This window comes from Halichoerus grypus, chromosome 12, assembly GCF_964656455.1.
Source record: "Halichoerus grypus chromosome 12, mHalGry1.hap1.1, whole genome shotgun sequence".
Taxonomy (NCBI): Eukaryota; Metazoa; Chordata; class Mammalia; order Carnivora; family Phocidae; genus Halichoerus; species Halichoerus grypus.
In genome coordinates this window covers 78,664,374-78,691,621 of record NC_135723.1, presented here as the reverse complement: position 1 = coordinate 78,691,621, position 27,248 = coordinate 78,664,374, and the positions used below count along the sequence as shown (strand labels likewise).

Here is a 27,248-nt window from a genome sequence, read left to right as displayed (position 1 = left end):
AAATAATGCAGTAAATCACCAAATGTATTAAAATTTTCTGTGTTTTTTACAATTAGAATGGAATCTCCAGTTTCACATTAGCTTAATTTTTACTTGGAAGAAAAGTAGTTAAAACATTTTAGTTTGCATTCAGTATGCTTTTATAATATTTTCATCCACGGGATATTTATTCAATTTGTCAAATGTTTGGTACCACATAAAACACTTTTCACTACCATTCTCAAGGACTAGTCATTGTTTTCAGTAGATCTGGAAAATATTTATTGTAATCCTTTACCTTGAAGGCTGTTTAAAACAGAATAATTCCATTCATTCCAGGTCAGAATATGAAGCAAATGGCTACAAATACCTCCTTTAAATAAATTTCCATTATAGATGCAAGTAATATGTATACTATCCAATATGCATTTTCCTTAATTATTCTTCAGGGAAATAGAGATATAAAGATATATGTATATATAAATACATTTAAAAATAAAGATATATAAAAAATATGAAAGTAAACATTCAGTGAGTATAAATTACTGATTCTGTTTGTTTGTTTTTTTCCAGGCCTGATGGAATTGGAACTGTTTCAATGGAAGAAAAAGAGAGATTTGAGGAGATAAAAGAAAGACTCTCTTCCCTTTTAGAAAATCAGATAAGCCATTTCAGGTATATACTCTGTTCATTAAAATTAAGTATTTGCTTTCTTCACTCAACACTCCAGTTCCCTATAGAGGTTTATTATGTCTTTCTGTGGCTACTCAAGAACTACCAGTAGCTTCTTCTCCATCGCCTGCCAGGTAAGATCCATATTCCTCAGTCTGTGGTCTGCTTCTAAGCCTGCCATTCAGTTTCCACCATTCATTAAGGTAGGTCCCTTACCCCTTCAATTTGTGGAATGCATCTCTCACTTGCTTGTGCATTTCTCATCCTCGAGTAACCTCTTCCCCCAGCTCTGGTGAGTAGTCCTCCCTCTCTCTGAATCACCAGGCAAGGAGCTTCTTGTGTCTTATCTTCATAGTAGAGCTGTTTTCGATCATTCCAGCAAAGACTGGAAAACCTGAAGTCTTTCAGCATTTATCATCTGTACTCTTCACTAGTCACTTAACACATAGTTATAATACCCATTTCTTAAGTCATTAGTTATTTTATTTACATTTTGTGAGAACAAGGGCCTTGTTTCCTGGCACAGTTCCTTGCTCAAAAAAATTAACCATTGATACTAAGAAACATTTACAGAATGAAAGATCAAAATCTTGATATTTTTTCCCCTGATTATAGTTAGCTCAATAGAACCTAATGGTTAAAAAGGGAAATATTTCTGGAGAATGCAATTCAAGACAAAGGAGAAAACAAAGAAAGAGGGATAGTTAAGATCCCTGAACAGAAAATGAGTGGTAAAGAGGAGGGAATCTCCATAGTGATAGTTAATAGAAACCCCAACTGATGATTGAGCTTAGAAAGCAACCAGTTCTGATGAGAGCAGATCAGAAAAATTCTTCAAGTAAATTAAATTGACAAAATACTAAGATGTTTTAGTATGTTGAGAGAGGATTTACCCACCTGGAATTGAGTTTGGAGTTCTATTTAAAAAAGATATTAAAGGGGCACCTGGGTGGCTCAGTTGGTTAAGCAACTGCCTTCGGCTCAGGTCATGATCCCAGGGTCCTGGGATCGAGCCCCGCATCAGGCTCTCTGCTCAGCGGGAAGCCTGCTTCTTCCTCTCCCACTCCCCCTGCTTGTGTTCCCTCTCTTGCTGTCTCTGTCTCTCTGTCAATTAAATAAATAGATAAAATCTTTAAAAAAAAAAAAAAGATATTAAAAACAAAGACAAGTATTAATTATAAACAAAATAATGGCATGTAAATCATAGTAAATACTGTGTATCACTTATCTGGCACGTTTACGTAATATAAATACTAAATTTAACCCCCCAAAATGGCATAACTGTGTTAAAAGATAAGAAGGACAGGAATTACATTTAGGATGGGGGAAAGCAGTCAAAAAAAAGAAAAAAAAAAAGAAGCTACATATGTCTAAGGTGGAGTAACAGGATTATATTTACCCTCCCATCTGAAACAAAAAAATTTTTAAAAAAATTTTTTAATGTGGAAAAATGCTTTTCAGCACATTAAGCATAAGACAATGAATACAACTGATTCTTGAGAGATGAGAAACAAATGAATAAGCCCTTTCATTTTCTCCGCTTGGCACCAGGAGAGTGCTTCTGAGCCATGGCCCACGGAGGAGAATCCCAGTGGACACCCTGACTTGAGGAGACAGAGATGTGAGTCCAGGGAGGGCAAGACACCCAGAGTTTGCAGGTCAAACTTCTGAAGAAAAGAGAGGAGAGACCTGCAGGTGTTTGCTGAGGGGCCCCCTAGAGTCTTCAACTGAGTATTGATTTGAACATGTATGTAAGGAAACTATTTGAAGTCAGACAGATAATCCTTTCACTCCGTGGTAGGATTACAGGAGATAATCCTCAAAGCTAACATAGAGCTAAGAGGAGTACCAGTTTCTACCACCCAGATTGGAAAGCTTCTAAGTCATGAACAGAGGGTCGAATACTCAAGAGAATTTTTGCCTCAGTAATAGAAAGAAATTAGCCCCGTTTTTATTGCTCCTAATGAGGATTAAAATCAAGTTTCAAATAAATCAAATTGTTTTTAAGTAATTTAACTGCATTCCAAACAAAGGTCAAGAATAAAGGAATGCAAAAATATTGAGCCACCAATAATGTAAAATAATAATGTCTAGCATCCAATCAAAAATTTCTAGGCATACGAAGAAATGGTCAAATATGACCAATGAAGAGAATGAAAACAGCCAAAAGTGGAAGTGACACAGAAGATAGAATTAGTAAACAATAGTATTAAAAGAATTCTTACCAAATGTCATATGCTCAACCTGTTAAGGGCGCCTATGGAAAACCTACAACTTCATACTTAACAGTGAAAGATTGAATGTTTTTCACCTGAGATCAAAAGCAAGGCAAGGATGTCTGCTCAAAAATCAGTAATCAAGGTTGTGTGGTGTGGACAGTTCAGAAATCCACTCATACACATGTGGTCAATTGATTTTCAAAGATACATAAAGATAATTTGCATAGTACACTTTTTTCAATAAATGGTGCTAGAACTATTAGATAGCCAAATGCAAAAGATTGACCTGGACCCATACCTCATACCTGATTAAAAAGTTAACTCAAAATGGGTAGACCTAGAAAACAGAAAATCTCTTTGTTCTTGTACGAAACAAAGATTCTTCAAAACACCAAAATCATGATTCATAAATGGAACAATGTTACCTTGAACTTCATCAACATTAAGAGCTTTTGATCTTCCAAAGACATTGATAAGGGAATAAAAAGATATATCTCAGAATGGGAAAAAGTATTTGCACAATACACATCCCACAAAAAACTTCTTTCTATCTGGAATATATAAGTAACTCTTAAAACTTAGAAATGAAACAACCCAATAAAAAATTGTTCCTGATGTTTCATCAAAGACACATGGCAAAAAGCCATATGAAAAGATGCTCAATGTCATTATTCTTTAGGGAAATACAAACTAAAACACAATGCAGTACTACTACATTATTAGTATAAGTAAAATTTAAAAAAAATAATTACCACCCAACAAGTGTTGGCATGGATATGAAACTGGAACTCTGCATATACTCTTGATAGGAGTATAAAAGGGTACAACCCACTTTGTAAGATGGTTTGCAGGTTTTTAAAAATTCAAACACCTAACATATGACCCAGCCATCCCACTTGTAGGTATTCTCCAAGAGAAATCAAAGCCCATGTCCACACAAAGACTTTCATGTGAACATACAGCATTATTCATAATAGCTGAATATGAAAACAAGCCAGATGGCCACAACAATGAAGAGATAAACAGTGTATCACAATACTTCTGAGCAGTAAAAAGGAATGAACGGTTGATAGCATGAATGAATATCAAAATATACTGAGAGAAATCAGATGCAATGAAGTACATACTGTAAGATTCCTCTTATATAAAATTATAGAAAATACAAACTAATTCAAATACAAAGTAAATCAGTGGTTGCCTGGGCCCAAGGGGTGGGGAAGAAACATTTGGCAGTCATGAATATGTATATTAAATTGATTGTGGTGATGGTTTCACAGGTATATACATATGTCAAAACTTATCAAATTATGTATTTTAAAAATGTGCAATTATATGTCATTTATACCTCTAAATCTATTAAAAGCTAAGTACTTCCATAGTGGGAAGTTAGTAGAATAATATATAAAAGTGAAAAATCAAGAATTTGAAATATTAGCATGTAGGTTAGGCATAAAATGTTTAAATACAGAAAGAAATAGCTAAAAGTTAAAAACTTTCTTTTCTCGAGAAATTACTTGGGGAGTGGGGTGCAAATGACATAAAAACTTCTGTTTTTCATAAGAAGCCTTTAGAAGTTTCCTTTCAGACTATGTGTATATATAATTTTGATAAAAAGAAATACTGTATTTTAAAATGGTAAAGAAAAGAAACAGTTTAATTGTGGGACATGTCTATGCAAGCTCATCTATCTGTGTAATTAATTTACTAAGGTGGGAATCATGGTGATTTAAATTTATTCAGATTAGATATTAAACTTGGTTGAATTTTATTTGATGATTGAGTATTTTCCACTTTGTTACTACAGAGCTGTGAAAGTGGTGAAAACCCAAAATATTTATCCTGAAAAGCAGAACAAAACTATTCCTTTCTTTTAAAACCTGTTTTGTAAAGATTAATTAAGCCTCTATGTAGTTATTTTCTGTACTTTATTGATTCAGGATTACTTGTACTCTGTAAATGTGTTGAATTATTTACACATCATGGGCAGCTAATGCTAATTCAGAACATACCCAGTGGGACCTCAGAGCCCTGAAATGCTAAATGTAATCTGGGGATCAGTAACATTCCATTCATAAAATGTGTCACCCTCAGGTTAATGGAAATAAACAATAGGAAAGACAATGGGTGGATTATGCAAATACACTGAAAAGATTTAAGCAGGGGAGGGGACTATAAGAACCCAATTTGTGTTTTATTTAAACTTGGATTAAGGTTTATGGTATACAAAATGATGAAAGCTACTTTGCTAATTTGCTAATGCTCAAAAAGCAACACTGCACAGGAAAAAAAAAACTATTAAATAAATTGGTTGTTGCTTTTGTGCAGGGTAGCAGAGAGGAGTAAGAGAATGCATTGAAGTACGAGTTAGTTGAAGGAAACTTTTAACAGTAAGTGAAATAAACACTGTTCTGAAGAAAAATTTGACTAGATATATGACGTCTCTTGCATTTATCTGACACTAGTAAAAGTTTCATAAAACTAAAACCCAATCCTAATATGAATTTAACAGCTGCTTTCTGAGAAATCCATCTTTAATCAGTCTTTAAAATTTGCTGCTATAAAACAAGTTGAATTTAAATATGTGTTTTTAGGGAAACCTGTTCAGATTGCCTTGTGAAAAAAATAATTTCATTGTGGGTTACACCTTAGAAGATGTGTTTACCAAATCCCTGAATAATGGCAAAGGACATGGAAATCTATAAACTTAAAGTTACTGGTTTGAAGATTTCTAATCCAGACAGCTCAGCTGCCTGTAGCACTTGATCTTGGGTGGGGGGCGGCGGGGTTTGGGGAGAAGGTGCTTTACTGAACCTGATTCAAGAAAGCCAGGAGCTCCAGCAGGATGAAGAGGCCCTGACATTCTCTGCTCTTTAAGTGGAAAGTGACCTGAAGAGGAACCCCCGTGTAAAGAGCAATAAATCTGTTACCACCATGTGTCAGCTAACTTCTGAGGAGCCCACTCACTCGCCCAAGCCTCTGACCCTGATTGCGGAACACGGCGGTGACCTGCCCTCCAGTTGTTGGTGTATATTAGGAATGCACGGCACTAGAAAGCTGAGGATAACCTTCCCCACTGGCAAATTGCGGAGCTCTGGAAAGTTTGTGTTTTGTGTGGGGAGGTTGTAGAGTTAGCTCCTGGCATAATAGACAGCAGATGTCAGGAAAGGGGGGAAGCTGGAACCTGTTTTGTACTCAAAGTTATGTCTGTGGGGTGTGCTTCCATCTCAAGCCACACATAAGTACAGGAGGAAATGGGGGAAATCATTTTATCATAGGGCTTGAATAACAGCAAACCTTAAGAAGATTTTAGGAAATGTATTTTTAATTATCTCTTTACTGGTAGAATCTTGGAGGGTTTTGTTTTGTTTTAATTTACTATGTTCTTTCTGAACATCATCAAAATTTTAGAACCTTTTCATCACAGTTGATACCCTTACTGTTAAAAGAAATCGAAAGCATGGAACCAGGTAAACTTCTGCCGTTAAGATTTTCCCAGATGGGTTGATGCTATTTTAACCACTTTTCACTGTTCTTCAATAATGCCAAGTAATAGAAGAGGGAATTATTGAGCAGTCTTGGATATTAAATGTTTGACTTTTTTGTTCCTCCTTTTGTTTTTAAAGATACTGTTTTCCCTTTGGACGACCTGAAGGTGCTCTGAAAGCTACGCTTTCATTACTTGAAAGGGTACGTTCGAACACTACTTTATAAATACTATTTGCACTTAGTGGCTGTGTGTTTTAGTGACTGAACCAGGCAGACAGGCCCATTCCTCACAACGAGTGTGTTCTCTGAGGCTGTCGGTCACATTTCATCACTTTCTCACCGGCTCTTAACTACGTCCAACTCTTCCTATCTCCTACCTCTTCCTCCCCGCAGCTTTTCGGAAGCCCACCCCTGCCATCCGAGGCTGAGTTGATGGCATCTTGGCAGTACCCATTTTCCCCACCTCTTTCTTTCCCTCATGAAATAGTCTTCTTTGGTTTTTTTTTCCAGTTAAGTATAATCCGTTTTTCAGACTTCACAGTTGTCTTTCATTACCCTCCCCCCACCCCCAACTTACTTGTGCATCTACCTGTCCCATTTCTTATACCTGTAAGGGTTTATCACTTAAAAGGCCCAAACGTATCCTTCCTTTCATTCTAAATCAGTCTCAAAATTCATTTCAACTCGTGTTACTTTAAATGAATTCATGAATTGTGGAAATTCGTTTTCCCTCAAAAAATAAATAGCAAACAAGGCTTTCCTAGCCATGCTAAAATAATTTATTAATGAAAGTACATTCTCCACTCCTGTTTTTGTAGCAGACAAGGTTTGAAAGGGAAGTATCATTTTCATTTATTTATAAAACTATTCAAAGGCTAGTTGGAGCCTAACAGTTAAGTGATGTGGACAATTCCTATTCCTTACCAGCATTAAAATGAATTTCTAAGGATCATTTATATCATGATAATATATATATACATATATAGTATATAATATAATCATGATTTGATTATTCTGGCCCTGATTTATTGACTTCAAAGCACTTGGTCTTGTCCACTTTTCTGCCAAAGAATTCTAGATATATTACACTGTTGATCAGCACTTCTATTAAAAGCAAAAAGGGAAGGCATTTTTCAGTGATTCAAGGACTTGGAAGATGAGGCTAGAACTGATGACTGTATACCGTGGTCGCGTATGTCTGTCCCTGTTTTATCCTTGATTCCTGTGCATCGTATGATAGAAATGTTATTACAGCAGTTACCTGTTTTATTAGAATTTTTATTATAAAGCTGTGTGTAACCCAGTCTTTTCCAAAGTATTCATTTCATCCAATTCATTGAGGTATCATAGAAAAGATAAAATCTTTACAGAGAGCTTTTCTTTTGGAATGGCATCCCACCCTGAGTACCTGATACAGCCTCTCCGTGTGCTCATTTCCATGGTAGAGCTCCCCTCCTCCCCCAGCAGGGAAGAGTTCCTGATGGCATGGATGCCCTCATGTACTGACACGGGCCAGGATGAACAGTGACCTTTTTTCCACTTAAAGTCACTTATCATGTCTCTTGCTGAACTGAGAGAGAAATGGTAGGGCCATTCTTCATTTCTGTGTCTCTGTACTTATTGACATCTTAGAAAAACAAAATCTACATGTGAATTCTTCATACTTACTATGCTTTGGAAGAAATGGAGGGGATACAGGAAACAAGCTGTGTCTCCCTTTTTGCTTTTGCCAGCCCTTAATCTGTATTTTGCCAGGAAAGAGGATACAGTTCCCGCTACTCCAAATTAAATATCCAGCTCCTGGGTAATATAAACTATCACCTGATTTCAACCCTGGACTCACCTCTGTAACAGACATATACATTCTAATTTTAACAGCTATTTCTATTATTTAAAAGTGTGTCAGGCTCCTGGGTGGCTCAGTTGGTTAAGCATCTGACCCTTGATTTCGACTCAGGGCATGATCTTAGGGTTGTGGGATCGCACCCCACTTTGGGCTCCGTGCTGGGGCATGGAGCCTGCTTAAGATTCTCTCCCTCCCTCTCCCTCTGCCCTCTCTCCCTTGCCTCCCACCCTCCCCCGCTTGTGCGTGTGCTCTCTGTCTTAATGAATGAGTGAATGAATGAATGAATGAATGTGTGTCACCATGGGAAGGTCTAATGGTAAAGTTCATGGTTATGCATATGGGACAAAATTAATTTTAAATTTAAACTTTAGGAATAATCACATTAAAAATAGTACATTTAAAAACGTAATAGTACATTAATGCTTGTTTTTTTAACTATCAGCAGAAGGATTTTTTTTGCCTATAAAGAATCTAATGTGTAGTGCTAATTAAAGTACCAAATATATGTAAATGTGTTAAAGATTTTTAATATAAGACTATGAAGAATAATTGAATTTGATGGAAAGGAAATTTTTAAGTGATAAGGTTTGCTGTTTTGAAAAAGAAAGCTTGCCTAACAAAATTGAAATATATTGTGAAGGATCACGAATGCTTAAATGGTTGAGTAAATTTGAGATTATAAAATCCTTTGTGCTGAGGCCAATTGAAAGAGAATGAAATCATAAAGCGTGAAATGGATGTTTTCATATTCTTTTGATGAGTCTTTACGGTAAAAGACTAATAGAATAGTAAGAATACTTACTGTTCTTGTTTTCTCTATATTCACATTTTGCCTTCTATTTTATAATTCGAATGTAAGTAAAGCCAGAAAAGCTGCATTAACTATACGAAAAGATAGAGGTTAACTAATGGTATAATCAAAACTGACTGTAAGCTATTTTACCACTGAGAAAGTTTTAAGGAAATTATCAGTGAGTCATTATAAAAGTGCTTAAATACATTATGTTTTGAATTCTGGATATAATTGTATTTTCCCCTGGCCAATAGTAATACTTCTAAGGGAAAACAAAAACAAAAATATATTTAGGAACTCAACAGAAAATAATCTGTTGTTTTTTAATTTCTGAAAGTTTCCGTGTATTTTAACATCTGATATTCCATTCATTTCACTAAAAGATTTTCTCCCCGTCAACAGATTAAGTAATTAAAGTTAAATTGTGGAATTAGAGATCTGGATTTTTATAGAGCTCAAAAGCAGTGCTTGTTCTTCATAGAATTTTTTACTGTTTTCATATATATATATTGCTCAAAAGATTTAAAGCTTTTCTATCAGGGATGTGCAAGACAAACCTTATTACTTGTCCCAAGGACTATAATCCTGATCTGAAACAATTGCTGTAATGGTGTCGTGGGCCCCTGGAGGAAAAGTGACAGTCATCACACGGAACGGTGGTTTGGCCTATGGGAGGTTTTGATGTGCATAAATGAGGCTCGGACAGGAGGAGCCAAGATTGGAGGATTACATTCCTGGTTGTGAAGTGCCGACTCCTTACTTTGCCCCAGTGTTACCTAGGACCCCTTCCTCGTAATAGATCTAGGACATTTTGTGTAATTTGATTGCAGTCTCTGTTTTATGCAGTCTCTTTCTCTCCCCCTCTTCAGGTTTTAATGAAAGATATCGCCACTCCCATACCAGCTGAAGACGTGAAAAAAGTGGTCAGAAAATGTCTCGAGAAAGCAGCCTTGATCAATTACACTAGACTCACAGAATACGCCAAAATAGAAGGTCAGTGCACTGAGCAATTGTCCAAGTGGCAGTGAGAGCCAACAATGCCTATTAACTGAATTTTCTGTGAGAAGTTCTTTCCTTTCCTGAACAAACCTGTACCGTGGCAAAGGGAAATGTCTCATTAAAATCTCAGCTGGTGAACTGAAGAGCTTTTTCCTATTCATTGCTTTAATATGCCTCCTGGGACTCTGCTTGAATGAAAGACCCAGGATTCGTGCTTAAGTTGTCCTTTGTTCTTATTTTGAGTTTTCAAGGAACCAAAAGGTGTTTTCATGGGTTGTATTTTTTGACATTACCGTAAGTACATCTAACATTTAAACTATGGGTAGTGTCTTCTTTCCCGATCAGTAACGGTATAGTGTTACATAATTTTATTTTCTGTTCAACAGTGTCTCTCAGAGAAGGAGGAAACTTGATTATGGTGAGGGCCAAAATAAACTGATAAGAATTCCCTGCAACTTTTCATTGCTTGCCGTATATTAATGCACTTGAAAGATTAGGGAGGACTGCACATTTTTTCCTCTTCCTTCAGGTTTCATTCATTAAGAATACTGAAATTTAAGATGCTTAGAAATAACTAGATTGAAATTCGTAGCAAAGTCACAAAATCAGCTTTATTCAACAGTCCTTTAATATAATTAAAAATAGGAAGGGCCTCAAATATTTTGCTTTAATTATCATACAACTGGCTTGTGTAGTACAAGTAGCATTAACTTAGGGAAAAAGTTTGCAATGTTAAATACTTATATCTAAAAATAAAAGTAAATCCTCTATTAGAAAAATTTAGTAACTTTTAATATAAAATTGTACTTAATAATAAATTTATTAATTATTAATATTAAGATAGTTTTATCAAAATTGGGATGATGAAAAAGATTGAGTATAATTGGCTGTTATATCCTTTTTTCTCTCCAAATCTGATCAAGCTTTCTAACAAGCATGCAATAACCAACCTCCTGAGTGATTAACAAAAAAGCCATCCCATCACTATAGCAACCAATATTATATCACAAGAGTAACAACATGAAACCTCCTTAGTTACCAGTTTAACATCATTAATTATGATATCACGTTGTGTTAAAGCAAAAGCAATGAATATTAGATAATTTGGGGAAAGTGGAAGATAAACAGATTGGTTTTCACATCTTGAATACCCATTCAAACAATTTTTGTGTTTTGGAATATTATGTGTTGTGAACGTGGGTTGAAAGAATCGATACAAAAATAGACATTAAAACCTTTCAAATCTGATAAAGGGGAAAAAGTTTGTGCATAACTTGAATAAACATAATATTGTTTTACCCAGATGTTTCAATTCTATCCAAAAAACCTATGAGAATCCTTTTGTTCTTAACTGTCTATTCTAATTAATATTTTTGACCATTATCTTGTCCAAGAATACTGAAAAGATATGCAGAATATTTCTATTTTCTGGTCAGAGTCCATTTTAACATGTACAAATAAAATTATTTGTCATAGCTTTTATTAATTAGCTAGCTTTTATTAATTAGCTAGGCGTGTTAACACTGGGGGTCAAAAGACATAGCTGTTCTTCTGGATCACACAAAAAAATAAGTCTGTGTTAGAGAAGAGCCTATCATAGGACTAAATGGACAGTGGGCAGGGAATTCTCCTACTTCTTTCCCTTCTGGAGTCACCTGTCTCTTATTTCTAGTTGACTGTGAAAATATTCTAGAAAATGGATCCTAGAAATCTAATTGGGTGGGACTACTGAGCAGTCTCCAGTTTCAAAACAAAACAAAACAAAATACATGCTTAGTATATGAGAAAACTTCTATGCATTTCATTAATTCCCTTTCTTCCAACCCCCGTTCTTATATCTAAAAAAATAAAGCACTTTTTGTTTATGCTCAGGACCAGACCAAGAACAAAATCTAATTTAAGTTAGAAATAGGAAGTGGCTACTTTTCCTTGCTTGATTGACCTCCTGCATTATGTGAGCAGCATGGGTAGAATCTGTTTTTCTCCTAAATTGTCTTTTCTTACGTTTTAGGCCCAGCAGAAAAGGAAGCAGGTAATGAATGTTTGTGCATGCACGTGTTGTTATTTCTATTGTGGTGCGTGATGTTTGATATTGATGGAGAGCTGTCCGCTTTTCAGGGCTCCTATTAGATCACTTTGATTAAGATACTGAGAATACATTGATTTTGTTGGAACTATTGTTAATGCTTTGTAGGGAAAATACAGGCCATTTATCTCTAAAAGTTCAGTGATATTTTTTATATAAATTCAAAGCAAAAAACCGAGGTTGTATTAATGTTATACATTATGTTTTAAGCATGGACACTAATCTTAGTTGGAAGCTGTTGCCAGTATTTGGAGGGCTCTTACAACTAGAAAAGAGGACCATCTTTCCTTTATCACTCCTGAAAAATAACAGAGTAAAAAGCATAAATGCTATTAAATAAGAAGTAAGCAGCTCTTAACTCTGAAAGTTGCACATCAGAGGAATGAACAGGGGTTCTGAAATCCCAGCCTCAGGCAGTTGCTAGGAAAGCGTTCTTCTCTTGGTCTCTGAATTTGTAAAGGTTTCCTTACTTTTTTCTTATGCCACTTATTACCATTGTAATTAATTTAATTACATGTGCTGTTACCTGTTTATCCTACCTGTCTCTTCTTTAGCCCCTTGCAGGCAGGGTCCTGACTGAACACGTTCACTGTTGGGTCCCAGCACCCAGCCCTGCGCTGCTGACACAAAGTAGGCTCTCGGTGCTATGGAGAGAGATGAGAGGTTAGCTAGTTAGTTCATCCAGTGATGAACCTGCCTAGCCCAAGTTCCCTTCTCTCATTCAAACCCGGCATGCAGCATTATAGACAAGTTTGGCTTGTTTTTAACTGAAGTCTTCAACTAACGGGCTTTATTTCTATTTTTCCTAACTTTCAATTCTGTTTCAGTATTTGACCTCAGAAAGCATCAGGCACAAAATGCTCTGAGCCAGGAGAAGGGGAAAGAACACACCTACAATGATCACTAAAGTGCACTTTAGAGACTACCATCACCTCTTATGACCGCCCATTGTAATAGCAGCAGTCCTATGCTCTTTGAGAAACTTTTTCAAAATCTCTTATGGCACTTTATCCCTCACAGTGTTTCTGTTGTGAAGATAGGTTGTGTGTAGTTGACCTGCAGTAAGTCCAGAGGTGTTACAGGTTTTCCCACTGACATAAAGTAAAGAAGTCAGCCAGCTGGTACTTGTGTCGGGTGTCCTGATCCCCAGCCTACAGAGGCTACGCTCCTTCCCTTATGAAATGTGAAGGGGTCACAGTGCGCCTTCATGAAGGACAGGGCAAAGGCACCATGTAAAGTTGCACACATTCCCATTAAAGAGAGGGGAGAATGGGAGAGTTGCTCTCTTCCATGTACTTCACTTCCAGACAGAAGCCACATAGTCGACATTCATACTACTGCTCCATGGTACAGGCTGATAACTATAGGAGAAACACTTTTCTTAATATTAAATGCCCCCAGGGGCGCCTGGCTGGCTCAGTCGGTGGAGCATGGGATGCTTCATCTTGGGGTTGTGAGTTCGAGCCCCACGTTGGGTGTAGAGATTACTTAAAAATAAAAAAATAAAAATCTTTAAGCGGGTGCCTGGGTGGTGCAGTCAGTCAGGCGTCCAACTCTTGGTTTCGGCTGGGGTCATGATTTTAGGGTTGTAAGATAGAGCCCCGTGTCAGGCTCCATGCTTGGTGCACAGTCTGCTTAAAGCTCTCTTTCCCTCTGCACCCCGACCCCCTGCTCACTCGCTTGCTCTTTCTTTCTCTCTCAGTGAAATAAATAAATCTTTAAAAAGTCTTCAAAAAAATTTTTTAATAAAAAAATAGAATTAAATAGAAAAGAGGGAAAAACCAGTGTAGTCTAGGTGCTTTAAGTGGATTGAAGGGGAAAACTAATCTCAGTTGAAGAATCTTCTGAAGTAACAGAAGAGGAGTTTTGAAGAAATAATAGTTCTATTTCTTTGGTTGCATTTGGTAGCAAGTTAACAGGGTTACCTAGTAAATGTTCTTAGAGGTACTTTTAAAAGTGACTAAAAATGAGAAAGTCAGTTACACGTGTAAGAGCTCAAATGCTTGATAAGACTTCCAAGCAGTATTCTCTTGGGCATTATGATCCTTTTCCTCAGTTAGTTTGTCATCTAGAGAAGAGTCGAATTCTGCCCAAGATTTGTCATGATTTTGTCATCTATTGACTGCCTATTCCCTCAGGCTTTTTTATTTACTCTGCTTCATTAGTTCCTTAAACAACTCTACAAAACAGATACTTTACAGAAGAGGTAACCGAGACCTCAGAAAGAAGTCAGTAAGCTGCACAAGGGTGTGCTGCTGTTGTTCAGTTCAGCAGACATGAGATTTGCGCCCCTGTATCTCCGTGTTCCTGGGTTGCCCTGCGTCCAGGGCTGATTCCGAGTGCTGACCTCAACACCTCAGGCACATCGCAGGAGCCAAGGGGTCATTTTTGCCAAAAGTATAGATATTTAATAAGAGCAAACACTTACTACCAGGAACTGTTTTAAGCACTTTACACGTATCCATTCACCCTTTCCAATAAATATTTCTATTATCGCTTTTCCGGGAAACTGAAGCAAGGAGGTTACTAGCCGTACTAGCCAGAGACAGCTAGGAAGGGAGAGATTACAACACACTGTCTTCCTGTTGAGCTGTTGTCTTATTTCCCTGGGTCTTCCTGCCTCCCATTTCTCGGCAACTTGGGTAGTTAAATTTACACTCGGTTAAAATATGTGGACATTTGAAAGGAAGTCTGAAACAGTACGGTCCATAGAATTACAATGAAAGCTATAGATGTACCTTAAAATTTTCTAGTAGTCACATTAAAGAGGTGAAAAGGAAACAGGTGAAATTAATTTTAATAATAGTTCATTTAACCTAATATATCCAAAATATTATTATTTTAAAATGTATTCAATATACAGAATTATTAATGAGATATTTTACATTAGTTTTTCATACATAGTCTTTGAAGTCGGGTGTGTATTTTACTCTACTAGCACATTTTATAGCCCCATTTCAAGTACTTGTTTACCTGTGGCTAGTGGCTGCTGAATTAATTGGACAGCACAGATCCTATCAGAAGGCTAAGAGTTGGACTCCAGCATCTGAATCTTTTTGTTTTTTTCCCCACAGACACACATCTCACAGTGTCAGGTGTTGAAAGTGATTAAAATTTGTAACCTCTCCCCTCCCCCAACCCATATCATCTCCCTCCCTTCCCTACTTTATTTTTCTCTATGGCACACAGTATAGTTCACTCATACTACTATTGTCCTAGAAGGTTCGCTCCACCAGGGCAAGACTTTTGCATTTCAATAACTGCTCTGTCTCCGGTACTGAAAAACGTGCCTGGCACATATTTGGTACTCAGTAAATATTTATTGAATAAATGAATGGGTTTATGGCAGAGAGGCTATTTATAGCAGAGAGAACATCTGTAAACTGGCAAACTGGCTTGCAAAAGGTCATTCAAATCAATCACTGAATAATTAACAATATAAAAGCAAAAACTAACCACTTAAAAATAACAAGATTGGAAAAATTAAACCAGAATTTCATGCTCTTGTCATGCGCAGGGATGGGGGCGCCTAACTCTGGATCACAGAAGCCAGAGGTTATAGAGAACAACTACATTAACAATATTTAGCAGTCTAACCTGTTTCAGTTGTTTCTATAATTCAGCACGATGCTCAGTTGGACTCCTAGTCCTGTCTCCCATCCTTGGGAATTCTTCACATTCTCCACCTGCAACACAAATTTGCAGAATAAAGGGATTTTTTGGCTTTGTAATAAATGAAATAGAACAAATGCCCTCTCTCTCTCAGTGGCTTCTTTTCTTCTTGGGAATTCTTTGCATTTGTTTCATGAGAACAGATAGTTCATTTTGAGAACTTAAAGTTTCTAGAAAGCATTTTTTTTTAGTTTTAAGAAATGTTTGAGATATACACAGCTGCAAAATCAGCTAGTTTTCTTCCTTGATTTAATTTTATCACGACTCCTTATGTAATGGTAAGATCCTTTTTACAGTATTTATAATCTAGGGTTCAAAAAGGTACTGAAACTTCATTTTCCTAATTGTGTGTCTTTTTTTTTAATGGTATACCTTGTTGATGCAAACTAACTCCTTTTAAAGGAGAATCAATTCCTTCCTTCAAGGAATTTCTTATAGACAGGAACAGCAATAATACATCTAATAACAGTCCCTGCTTTCTCCTGAAAACTATGCACTGTATGAGGACTTAACGATAAAAGAGAGAGAGGTGGCTCCTTAGAGCTTGCCTTGACCTGAGATCTTTTGCATAGATTTGGGAGCTAGACTTATTTTTAATCTCAAAACATGGAGGTGCCCTAAACCAAAGGTAGCATGGAGTGAACAGGCAAAGTCTTTGTGCACTGAGGATCTGTCTGGGCCCTTTGGTTGCCAGGTTTCCAGGTCTAACCCCCAAGTGCTCTCATTTTCAAAGTCTCCGTTGAACAGGTAGAGATGCTTTCCCAGAGGGCCACACTGCTTGCTTTCTTGGAGAGAAGTTGCACTTTGGCAGTCCTTACGTCATTAGGATGTGTTTGCCATCTGGGTGGCCTTTTAATTTAGCACTCCATTGTCAAAGTGTAGTGATAAATAATAAATAAATAAAATCTGTTGTATAGAAGTGAGTAGATAAAAACTGCACAGTTGATGAGGATATTTTTTTGTTAGTGAATAATTTTTTACTAATATTTCTAGAATAACCATTTTCTCATAAAAGTTGTATGTGTTTTCTTATAAATTTGATTTAAAAATTTTTTGAGTATTATATGTTATGATGAATTCAGGTTACTAATGTCTAAATAATAGACCTGAAATTTTGCACTCCCATTAGAATTGATGATATTCTGATGGAGGTAATTTGCATATTGGAAGAAACAATTCTCAGCTTGAAAACTAGAAAGCAAGTTGAAGAATCAAAGAATTTCTTTGTAGCCTTTTTTGGACAGCGTGGCTTGGACAGTGGGACCTTTGGCATGAAAGTTAAACCTCTGTGACCATTTCTGCTTCTGAGTCACAGATGATTTAGGGACAAATTGATAAATGTAATTTCTGGCCGTAAGAGAGAATGACTTATCGTCATCTTTAAAATTTTGGGGAAAATCATAAATCTATAAAGAGCTTTTAGTTTATAAAAATATGTGTATGTAGAGTAAAAACACTGGTTGAGCTACATCATCTGGATAGGGATCAAATTAAAATTTATTTTTGTCCTATATACAAAGAAAAACTGGGTATTTTTCAGATGATCAATGGATGCTTTAAATCACCTAAGAAGATAAATTTTTTTTGATAGCCATAAATTACTTTTATTCCATCATCTAATATGCAATTGAAATGTTAATTTTAAACTATCTTTTTCTCATCAATATATTGAGTTAATGTCTTTAACACCACTTCCTTGCTACACCAGTAGCCTTAGTCTACATAATGTATACACCAGAAAGTATTAGGACCATATTCTCTTTTAAGTACTATGTAAGTGATATGAATTTGGCCATTTCCACAGCTGATCTGGAATGAATGAGGATTTGTAGTATGTTTATTTGCTTCGGCTCTTTTCCCACCACTTCACCAGCCACACAAGATAATAACCCCACACTGTATAATTTGTGTTCACACCAATTAGTTAGCTCATGACAATGTTGACAGATTAATTCCTATGAATCAAGAGATGTTTTGGGGACATAATAAGCAGGAGTTGCAGGGATTATTGACTAGAAGAGGCAAATGAAGACATTGGCCTCCATCTGACAGGGCTTTCGAGCTGTCTGTATACCTTCAAGTAGCTCAAGGCAGACTTCAGACGTGAGGAGTGTGTTGTGCAGTTGTACATTAGCTCTCTGCACACTCAGGTAACAACCTACGTGAAAAGTCAAATGAGGCCGTAGGAGCACCCAGTATACCAGTGGCAGCGTGATGGGAATGCTGGAAACACTCTCAGGGCCACTGCACTCACTACCCACAGCTTTAGTGACCAAAGGACTAGGAGGGTTCTGTCAACTCCTGACAAACCAGGGAGACATTTAAGGACACTTAGCGCCCTCTCCTCTGAAATTGGTTCTGAGTCTGCATTTCATTAACATCCTTCCTGATTTAGCTGAGTTTAATTGTGAGGAGGCATTAGTATCTGTCACTCGATTAAAAACAACTACTGACAGCACTTTCCTGCTGCCTCTGGTTTGGGCTTTTCATACCTTACGTTGGCGTTAATGTTGCCCACACTGGATGATTCGTCATGCTTACGCCGAGGTCTTCTGTGACCTTAAGTAGTGGCACCTTTCCTTGACTCACAGTCTTGGTCATGAGCCATCCACCTTTTCCTTCTTTATTTTTGTAGTGTGAGTTATAATAGATGAGGACAGTCTCCATCAAGGATGGTCACAGCTAATCCCATATTCAAAATGAAACTGGATTCAATCTTGATTGATGTTCTCCTTCCAAATCAGGCTATCACAGGAACTTGATCTTAAGTTCTTAAGATCTTGATCTTAAATAAATTTAGGTATTCAAGAGCAGTCCCTTCCTTTCCACCTTCGAAGCAGAGTGAGCCTCAGCTCTCTAGCTCTGTACCTACAAACTTATCAGCTTCCCCACCTACCCATGGCTCCTGTTCTCCAGCACCAAGGGATGAGGTATCTTCCTCTTCAAGGTGACTCATCCACCTGTGATATTGATCTCAATTGCACCTACTTATTTCTGGATGGAATTTATTCTATCATGTATCTCTTTCTCCTGTTCCTCCCTCTTTCTACATATTTCCTTTCCATCTATAACCATGGTGTCTCCCTAAATAAAGCTGCCTTACCCTGACCTCTCCACTGCCTTCCATCTGCCATCCAAAGAGTGGCATATACTCAATTTTATTTCACTCACCTTCACTGCACTTGTCTGCCCAAAGAAGTTTGGTTTCCAGTCTCACCAGTCTGTCTCATGGGGAGGTACACTAGCTGGGAGTACAGCTGAGCAGAGGGAGAGTGAATGGGGCATTGCCTTGAGACAATCCGTTCCTTTCCTTTTGCCTTTGGAGTTGATAGCAGTGGCTGGTATCTGTGGCATTATCAAGACTGGGCCCAGCTGTGCTGCCATGGGATGGACACTGGAATGGCCTGAGCCATTCTCAGGTATCACACCTTCACTCCTCTGCATCCCAGCCTCTAGCCTCGTGAATTACAACCTCAGAAGACTTTTGGTCAAGTGCTGCAGCTTTGAATCTCACAGATTAAGAATGAATCCCTCTCCTTAGGCGTTGCCTAATGGATTAGTAGCAAAAGGGAATTACCCACATTGGTTCTGTGTTCTGGGATCCTGTGCTCCAAAGATGAAGTTTCTCTGTCCTCAAAGAACACAGGCAAGCACCTGCCCACCATCTCATCCTGAGTTTCTCCGAATGGCTATGAGCTCTCAGATCAAAATAATTAGACTCCAGGGGCACCTGGGTGGGTCAGTCGTTAAGCGTCTGCCTTCGGCTCAGGTCATGATCCCAGGGTCCTGGGATTGAGCCCCGCATCGGGCTCCTTGCTCAGCGAGAGGCCTGCTTCTCCTTCTCCCCCTCCCCCTGCTTGTGTTCTCTGTCTCTCTGTGTCTCTCTCTGTGAAATGGATAAATAAAATCTTTAAAAAAAAAAATTAGGCGCCTGAGGAGTACAGCCCTTATAAAAGACAAATGATATCTATCATCTAGAACTTACTATTCTTATGAGCAAAAATTGAAATTAAGCATAATATATATACTCAAGGACATGTAGGAAAATTCTAAAAATATGATGCAAGAACAAGAAGTCATGAAAAACCAAATGGAAATATTAGGTATGAAAATAATATGGTTGTAAGAAACATTGGATACAGGATGAATACAGATGAAGAACTTATTAGTCATCTGGGAGATCAAAGCGAAGGTAGTAGGAAAGGCAAAAGATGTAGACAATGTAAAAGGAAAGCTAAGTGATGTGGAGAATAGAAACAGTAAGATAGACTTTCATTAGAGTAAGGGAAAAAATGCAGATAAATAGAGTATGAAAGGAAAATAACAAGAGATACAAGAGATATAGAAAATAATGGAAGAGTATTATGAACAAAGACAAAAATTGAAAATCTGGATGAAATTGATATATTTCTTGAAAAACTGTGTTGGTGCGATCAACACAAGAAATGAAACTCAGGCCAATCAGTTTTAAAGAAATTGAAATAGTTGTCAGAACCCTCCCATTCCCAAATCCCTAAGCCTGGGTTGGTTTTGGAGGTGAGTTCTACCAAATTTTTTAGGAACAAATCCTATACAAAATAAGTTCAGTGAAATGGAAAATGAGTGAAAGCTGTCCACTTCATTTCATGAAGCAAATATAATCTTAATTCCCAAACCTGATAAAGGCAGTAGAACAAAAGAACATTATTATAGGCCTATTTCACTGTGAGCATATATGCAAAATCCCTAAGTATAAGATCACAAAAATCCGGCAGTGTATTGGGAAAATAATCAATGGGGTTTATACCAGGAATATAAAAGGAGTTCAACATCAGGAAACTAACAAGCTAAAAGCAAAACTCATATCTCAAGAGATATTAAAAAAAAAAAGTACGTGAAACAGTTCACTGCTAACATGATTAAAAATTATACTATTAGCATCCTAGAATTCCTTAACTTTATAAAGCCCGTATAGAAAAAACCTACAGCAAATATTTTACATAATGAAGAAAGTTTAGAGGCATTCCCACTAGGATTAGTGACAAGTACTTACAGTATCATTGTCATAACACTGAGAGTCTTGGACGACATTAAAGAAATGAAAAAAGTAAATCCAAGGAATGGAAAGAGGAGATAAAACTACCATTGCAGAGGGAAGAAAAAAAATCATTACAGATGAAATGATCATCTCTCTAGAAAATCCAACAGGATCTACATAGAACCTTTTAGATAAAAGAGTTCAGTAAGGTTGCCAGATGTAAAGTCAACCTGCTAAAATCAATACCCTTTCTCTACACTAGTGGTTCTCAAATGTTCAGTCTCACAAACTAGTACACTCTAAAGATTGAGATCCCAAAGAGCTTTGGTTTAGATGGATTGTTTCTACCAATATTTACCATACTAGAAGTAAAACTGAGAAATTTATAAAATATTAATATTTACAAATAACAATAGGGAACTCATCACCTGTCAACATAAATAGCTTTTGAAAAAAATTTTTTTTTGCACACCTCTTTAATTGCTGTCTTAGTAAAAGACAGCCGGATTCTCACAGGTGCTTCTTGCATTGAGCCTATTGCAATATGTTATCTTGGTTGATATATATTTTTGAGAAATCTGGCCTCATGCTGATATGTAGTTGGAAAAAGGAGGAGTATTTTAATAGACGTTTTTAGGTAATTGTGGGTTTTCCTCTGTGATATTATACCAAAGCTTGGCAAGTGATAATTTCTTACAGTTTAATTACAATGTAGAATCTGAAAGCATACCAATGAACTTTTTATACTATTAAAACCAATTGGTTCATCATGTACTTTGAATAGATCTTTTGCCATGCATGATTTTTTTTAACACAATGTAAATGGTCCACGGAGTTAAGATCTTCTTAGTGTTAACAAATATATCAAAAAGTCACCCTTGTTAATATCACCTGCCTCATCAGAAAAGTCTCAAAGTCTTGGGAGGCTGTCAAGTTCATGACAGATACAAGTTTTCTAAAATTCTAGTTTTCCTTGAAAGCTTTAATTTTATAATTAGCAACAAATACTGTTTTTTTAAGTGACAGGTTGATTTCATTTTTTTCGAAAATGTCTGCCAAATATCCCCAAGTCTAAATAAGCATACTTTGTCCATCAGTAGTCTTTTCAACTAAAAATGGTTCTCTGAAAATAACAGTGCCCCGCCAGACTCAAACAATCACACACTTTTCCTTTAGACAATCATTCCACTTCAGTATGCAGATGTGCTTTATGCAAAGTTTTCATTTTGTCACAGATATTTAAAAATGTGTACTCAAGAAGGGCAGGGATTCAATAAAGTTTGTTTTACTGTTTTATCAAGGACTTTTATATGTAAAACTGACTTTTTTCTGGTATGCGTGGGGGTAAAGAACCCAGCGAGGAGTAGAATTTAGCACCATGGCCTTGATTTGCACTGAGGTAACAGCCGTTTTACCTGCCATTGCTTTTGTACCATCACTGTAAACATCAACAGAGTCAAAAAGGCAAAAAACATCTCAGTATTATGAAAATAATTTTGACCTCACAGATCCCTGAAAAGTCCTAGGGATCCCCAGTGGTCCACGGACCACACTCAGAGAACCACTGTTCCACACCATAGATCAACTAGCTAAAAAATATAAACAAAAGTATCTTTTACAGTAACCAAACTATAAGGCATCCAGGAATTGACTTTGCCAAAAGCATGTAAAATTTCCTAGAGGAAAGGTTATAGAGAGTAATCTAAGTAGATATAAGACAGGGGCGCCTGTGTCGTCTAGTAGGTTAAGCAACCGACTCTTGGTTTCAGCTCAGGTCCTGATCTCAGGGTCATGAGATAGAACCCGGGGTCAGGGCTCTGTGCTCAGTGTGGACTCTCTCTCCTTCGCCCCTGCCCCCCACCCCCCGCCTCTGCTCACACATGCTCTCACGCTCTCGCACTCTCTCTCTCAAATCTTTTAAAAAAAATCAATATAAGATGGTCCAGGCCCTAAGAGGAATGACTTGATAGTATAATATATAAACTTTCCCTCAAATTAATCTATATATTCACTGCAGTGTCCCATCAGAATTCCAGAGTTTTTTTTAAAAAAACATGATAAATTTAAATGGAAGAATAAAGGCTATTAAATAAGTCAACTTAAGGGAAAAAAAGGTGTATGAAGACTTGCCTTGCCTGACGCTAAGATTACAAAACCATCACCAAATCCTGTGAAGAAGAATGTAGACTCATGTACAAATAGGAGCCTGCTATGCTTCATCCATAATAAAGTAGGAACATAAGGTAGTGGGGAAAGGATGGGCTGTTTCAGAAATGTTAGAAAGAAGGACTGGGTGGTGCAGTGGGATAAGGGCCCAAGTTTAGGTTTTGGCTTAGATTGTGATATCGGGGGCCTGGGATGGAGCCCTGCAGGGAGGGGGCACAGCACTGAGTTGGGAGGCTTGAGACTGACTCCCTCTATCTCTGCCCTTCCCCACTGCCCGCACGTGCACACATGCTCTCTCCCTAAAAATCTTTTTTAAAAGAAGGACTTACTTAGTGGAAAAAAAACTGAATCATTCTCTGATAGAAACATGGTCTCCAGAGCAGTCAGAAACTTCAGTGTAATGAAGTCAATGTCAACCACTGTGGATTTAGTATTTCTCTTTATTGTAACTATCCCCAACTAATGTTTTTACCTTTTCACTTCTTTGATGATTTTCAAAGTTTATCTGATACCTATTTGAGCTGAAGCAAAATTGCTTTAACTTTCTTATAAAACATAACATGTGCCATTTTAGTTACTTCATTTTCTACATAGAATTGTCAGCTAACCATCTACGCTTGAAAAAAATACTTAGCCCCCTCTGAAGTGATGCCTTGAAAGCTCCATGAATCATATTGATTCACTGTTGCCAGAGGAAAAAGATTCATAAAATAAGGTAACCACACAAAATAGTGCATCAGGAGTTACTTAATTGAATATATCCCATATTCCCCAGGATCTGGAAAATATATATATTCTTCCAAAAGCTTCTCTTCGATGAATATTTGTCTTCTGTAGGAATTCTTAGCGAGAACATAAGCACCTCCTGAAAAAACAAAGCATTTATGTAATGCCTCCTTTGGCGTGCCCCTTACTGGGATTTATTCCCTCAGCTGTGATCTATAACACTCTGAACAGCTCTTGCTGGAATCTTGTCTCCTTCCTCTGAAGATGCATAGAAATCTCATTATGAGTGTTCAACACCTGTTCCCTAAAAGGTCTCAGAAATGATGTCCATTTACTCCACTCACTTGACAATGTGTCATGTATTTGTGTGTGTGTGTGGTTGTGTGTATGTGGTTTGGTTTTTTTTTTTTACTTTTACATGGAATGTGATGCACAGATAAATGCAGTCTTGACATAGCAAGTTTTCTTTCTTTCATGAGCAATTTGGTAGAATTTATCATCCTCCAAATCCAAAGTTTGAAACCAACTGATTGGTGACCTTTTCATTTATTTACTAACATGTGTCAACAGGTAAACCGAGTGACATAGAGCAGTGTGGCTTCTGCAGCACCTTGTTAATCTGAGTAGTTTAGATGTATTCAAAAGTCTTTTCCAATTGGACAAAACCAGAGTAATGCAAACTGACAGATTTTACCTCTTTATTTCTCAACAGAGTTTGTACGTACTCAGAGCCTGGACAGATGAATAGTTTTGGAAATTAGAGTTCATTACTTAGGGGCCATAACTAAGTGGCCATATAGCTTCAAGCACTAAATGAAAAGGCCTAATCAGTGTTTGTAATGCCAGATTTTTTTTATTTCAGAAAAATAAACCTGTAAAATATCCCTGAGGCATTTTGTATACACACATTTTCATAGTGGCCAGCAAACCCAGGATGTTAAAACTGTAGAAATATTCAAGATATCACTAAGCCCAACCCTCCTCTCTACACCTGGTCTTTACACCTGTCCAACAAGGAGACATTGTCCAAATATGAGCATCAAATATCACTACTAACGCATTAGTTGGCTGCCCTAACACATCTTTCTTCTATGTCAAAGGAAACAGAGATACATATAGACATCAAGATCTTGGACTCATTTCTTAGCACCCAACGTTACAAATCTTTTCAAAGTATATCTTTCATATTGTTTTCTTTCCTTCTCCTCCAGCTTGCCTCCCAGCTGTGCAGCCTCTGTGGTCCCTTTCACCCTCCTATTGCCCATTTCCTAACATCTTCATCCCCACTACCTCATGGCATCCTGCCTTGCCTGACTCCCATTGTTTATGGCAGACCTTCTCCTTGAGAATGAAAGAGAGTTTAAGGGGCAGGAGGAGAATGAGAGTATGGAGGTGTAATGGTACTTTGATGCATGAATATAACAAATGACCATGGAAAGACTGTTTTAAGTAAATGTAGTTAGAAGACAAGAAGAACTAGGCCTGAAATTTAAGATGCTATAGACCTTAATTATGTGATAATTTAGTATTGGCCTGGCAGTCGCTATAACTGAGATTATTCTGATGGTTTTCAATTTCTGAATCTGAATTATATTGAGAGGAAATATACAATGTATGTATAAAGAACAGTAATACCAAGGAGACCATTTATCAGTTTCAGCTGCTGAATATATATCAGCGTGAGGTATACATATATATGATAGATATATACGATATGGAGGATATGTAGATATATATCAGGGCTAAAGACCAGGTTTTAGGAAAACCCCTGTTATACAATTAGCAGGTAGAATTGCCAGTGGAAAATTTTTATGCTGTCATTAGAATCCTGCAGCATATGTCCAGCCAGAGCCAACCAGAGCTAGCTAAATATCCACTGTAGAGGGTTTTCTTCTCTTTCAAGCCTTCATAGTCCTTGCAGCCAGCAACACTGTAATGATTTTTTTTTTCCTATGAGATCTTGGATCTTCCTGATTCACAGACTTGAGAGCCAGGGTCTCAGGAGTTAAAAGGACTTTAATGAAACTCAAACCAAGGTGTCTGTGTTTCTCCACTCTTATAAAATCACAACAGTTGTCTGTGATGACTGTTAAACTACATATTAAAGCCTACTGATGTTTCTCTAATTCTATCACCATCATCCCTTATTTTAAGATCTTAAGAGAAGACTGTCTCCATATTCCTCCTAAAGAAAGTCTCACAAAGCATCACTGACATTCATCTCACGTATGTATCTGGCTTTTTATGGCCCATTACTCCTGGATCTCCACTTGTTCTTGGCTTCTGCAGATTGTTCAGTTTGGCTCCAATCTGGCTGCTATTGGCCTATATACTCCAGTGGCCAATTCTACAGTTGACCATTTGCTTAAAAATGAATTTATTGGCGGGCAAGATAATGCAGGTAAAGTAGTTAATGTGACTGTCACCACAGGACAATTATTCCGAAGTACTACATCATTAGCATGGTTAATTCCAAAGAGGTATTACCTGGAACTTTGTGTTAAATGACAGGGTCATTAAATGATTTGGTCCCAGAGGGGTGCTAGGAATTAGCAGGCCACAGACCTATTTGTTTTCAAACTTCTGTGGTATTAGTATTCTCACAGATCTTAAACAGTTGTATGGAGGCCATAACATCCTAGATATTTTCATTCACACAGAAATGTTCAAGTATGCACACTATGCTATCTGGAATATCATTACAGAAAAGTAAAACGTGTTCAGATTCTACAGAAAAAGTCCCCTTTCTCTCCTAAAATGAAGTTTATACAAGCTGTAAAGGAGGAAATAATCTGAAGTTTCAACAGGTCACCTTTGTATTTAAATTCATTTTTCATAGACCCTAGTAGTTTTCAGAGTGCATTCCCCAGACCAGCATCATTGGCATTTCCCTGGAACTTGTTAGGAAGGTGAATTCTTGGGTCCTAAACAAGACCTACTGAATCTGAAACTCCAAGAGCAATGCCAGGCAATCTGTGTTTTAACAAGCTTTCCAGGAGGTTCTGGTGCCTGCTGCAGTTGAGAACCACAGATCTATAAGGAAGGTTTCCATTCATTGATTAAAGGAACTCCTAGAACTATACTAGTATTTAAGTTGCAGTCAGACAGGCGCCTGGGTGGCTCAGTTGGTTAAGCGACTGCCTTTGGCTCAGGTCATGATCCTGGAGTCCCGGGATCGAGTCTCGCATCGGGCTCCCTGCTCAGCGGGGAGTCTCCTTCTCCCTCTGACCCTCCCCCTCCTCATGTGCTCTCTCTCTCTCTCTCAAATAAATAAATAAAATCTTTAAAAAAAAAATAAGTTGCAGTCAGACAAACTGGGAAGGGGTCAATGTTAGGTTACTCTCTTGCATTAATTGATAGTATCAAGTCTTGGGGAGTCAGGTATTGGGCAAGTTGGAGTCAGGTTGGCCCTGAAGAGTTGGGGAAATGGAGTTTAGTTTTAGAAACCCCTTCTCCCCTGGATTCTGAGGCAGTCTTCTTAGCAAGTTACATCCTATTTCCTCTAGGTGACTAAGTCAAAAGAGATCCCCCAGAATCTTGTCACAAGTTCTGAACGTGGCAGGCAGGTTTGGAGAGGGGGGGTGGTT

The 27,248-nt window shown here is 37.4% G+C and overlaps 1 protein-coding gene across 17 annotated transcripts in view; it reads left to right on the top strand.

Annotated features, from left to right (window-relative positions):
• Positions 1-27,248, top strand: part of CADPS2 (calcium dependent secretion activator 2) — a 518,420-nt gene that overhangs the window by 395,305 nt on the left and 95,867 nt on the right. For 11 of the 17 annotated variants that reach the window (XM_078059523.1, XM_078059511.1, XM_078059513.1 and 8 more), the window contains 4 exons: positions 553-654; positions 6,494-6,557; positions 9,865-9,988; positions 12,006-12,026. In XM_078059523.1, the coding sequence (XP_077915649.1) occupies positions 553-654; positions 6,494-6,557; positions 9,865-9,988; positions 12,006-12,026 (311 nt within the window). The remainder of the gene's footprint in view (positions 1-552; positions 655-6,493; positions 6,558-9,864; positions 9,989-12,005; positions 12,027-27,248) is intronic. The other 6 variants (XM_078059524.1, XM_078059520.1, XM_078059522.1 and 3 more) reach the window with 1 other exon arrangement.